Source organism: Frankliniella occidentalis, unplaced genomic scaffold (genome assembly GCF_000697945.3).
Source record: "Frankliniella occidentalis isolate FOCC.00 unplaced genomic scaffold, Focc_3.1 Scaffold6, whole genome shotgun sequence".
Taxonomy (NCBI): Eukaryota; Metazoa; Arthropoda; class Insecta; order Thysanoptera; family Thripidae; genus Frankliniella; species Frankliniella occidentalis.
Genome location: NW_026267136.1, coordinates 4,053,234 through 4,055,002, shown reverse-complemented (window position 1 = coordinate 4,055,002; position 1,769 = coordinate 4,053,234). Strand labels below are relative to the sequence as shown.

General features: G+C 51.6%; 1 protein-coding gene across 1 annotated transcript in view; it reads left to right on the top strand.

Annotated features, from left to right (window-relative positions):
* LOC127750301 (probable cationic amino acid transporter) overlaps window positions 1-1,769 on the top strand; it is a 53,814-nt gene that overhangs the window by 46,185 nt on the left and 5,860 nt on the right. The window contains exon 4 of the mRNA XM_052271575.1: window positions 872-1,080. Coding sequence (XP_052127535.1) covers window positions 872-1,080 — 209 coding nt within the window. The remainder of the gene's footprint in view (window positions 1-871; window positions 1,081-1,769) is intronic.

The window sequence follows — 1,769 nt, the reverse complement described above, 5'->3', positions numbered from 1 at the left end:
GCAGGGGGGGGCAACGATAGACAATATTAAAAGAAAGAAATTAGTAAATAGAATGTTAAAAACCCTTCTAAAATCGATCCTGAGGTGTCAAATATAATAGATCAGCTCTGGCCTCTCGCTCGCTTCGCTCGCGAGTTAACTGAACATGTTGTGCTTTTCCTACCTTTAGCTCAGACTGTACTGACTTCAAGGTTGCATATGTAAGGAATGCTCCAATTCCCTATCAATATAATTGATACATTAGATCGACCCACTCCTCTCAATAACTGACGTAATATTCAGAGTTTAAATGAAAATTTCTTTTGGCTCGCTTCGCTCGCGAATTTTGCAGTTACATATGTCCTCTTTGGCTGGCGAGGCAACCGTATCCAACATTACAAAAGGTTGGTTGGTGCTTAGTTGCACATAAGGCTGACTGCCCTTCCAATCTTCTTGTTATTTGCGGTCGATTCAGTGTTAATTCAATATCCAAATTATAAATAATGAAAATTAAATAAGATAATAGCCCCTAGTAGGTAGGCAACTTTCATAACTTCGAACCGTTTGCCCCCCCCCTGAAAAGTCGTCCTGTCGACGCCCCTGCAAATATCTTGGGGTCCCAAAAGGTTCAGGGCGGTCATTAGAGCCCAAATGTACCCCATAGTAATTGTACCCCAGGAAATATCATCGGGTCCCTATGAACTCTAATGACAGCCATGGCATGACAGCCCTGAACCGTTTGGGATTTGTGACCCCATAATATTTGGATCACGAGATGTGGGCACGATCCCTAACGGGTGTAAGGGAAACGCGGGATAATGTGACGTCAAAGCACCGTAAAAAAAAAGATCCAGCCGCATCACCACATGTTTTCTTTCTCCTCGGTGCGCAGACCAGCCCCCGGACATCGTGGCGTTCGTCATAACGCTGCTCATGACGCTGCTCATGGCCGCCGGCGTCAAGAAGTCGCTCGTCTTCAACAACGTGCTCAACGCCGTCAACCTGGCCGTGTGGGTGTTCGTGATGACGGCGGGGCTGTTCTACGTGGACTCGAGGAACTGGTCCGAGCACAAGGGCTTCCTGCCGTACGGCTGGTCGGGGGTGAGTCGAGTCGAGCCGCCGCAATATTTTATCGCCCCGACAGTAGCGTAGGAAGTTTCGTTCTTTTCGGACGGAGATGTGACGGCCGGAACGAGCTGAGTCAGGCTCATTGCCATTCAGCTTAATTCGAGATCTCGCTCGTCGCAGGGCGTGGTGGTGGGACGGGGCAGAGCGTGGTTGGTGTAGGGGGGGGGGGGGGGAGGCACACTGTCACTGAAAGGGATCTCGTGTTCGCGATCGCGCTGAGGACACTTTACTTCCTTCTCGACGGAGCTCCGAGTCCAATCGCAGCCAGATACCGCCTTAGCTCCTCCTTCTGTTTCAATTTTTTTTTTTTAATACAGGCGCAATCTCTTGCACACCCCCTCCCTTTCTCGCTTGCCCCAGCCGCCTATCTCGCCCTCTCTCCCTCTTTCTCTCGATCTGCGCGATCTTTCAAATCTCGATTTGTATGGCCCGAACCCCCAACGACTCGCAACTCGCCTCGGGGGCGCTGCTCCGGTCCTTTTTTCCCTCTCACCCAAGAGTTTCCACTCGGCGGCCTGCCGACCAAAGTCGTGCGCTCTTCCCCCTCCCTCCCTCCCTTCCCCGCACGCGCTTCTGTTTGGAAGGAGCTTTGCCGATATCTGTGGCGACCGTCTGCTTCCCCCCTGGAAGGAGCTTTGCCGATATCTGTGGCGACCGTCTGC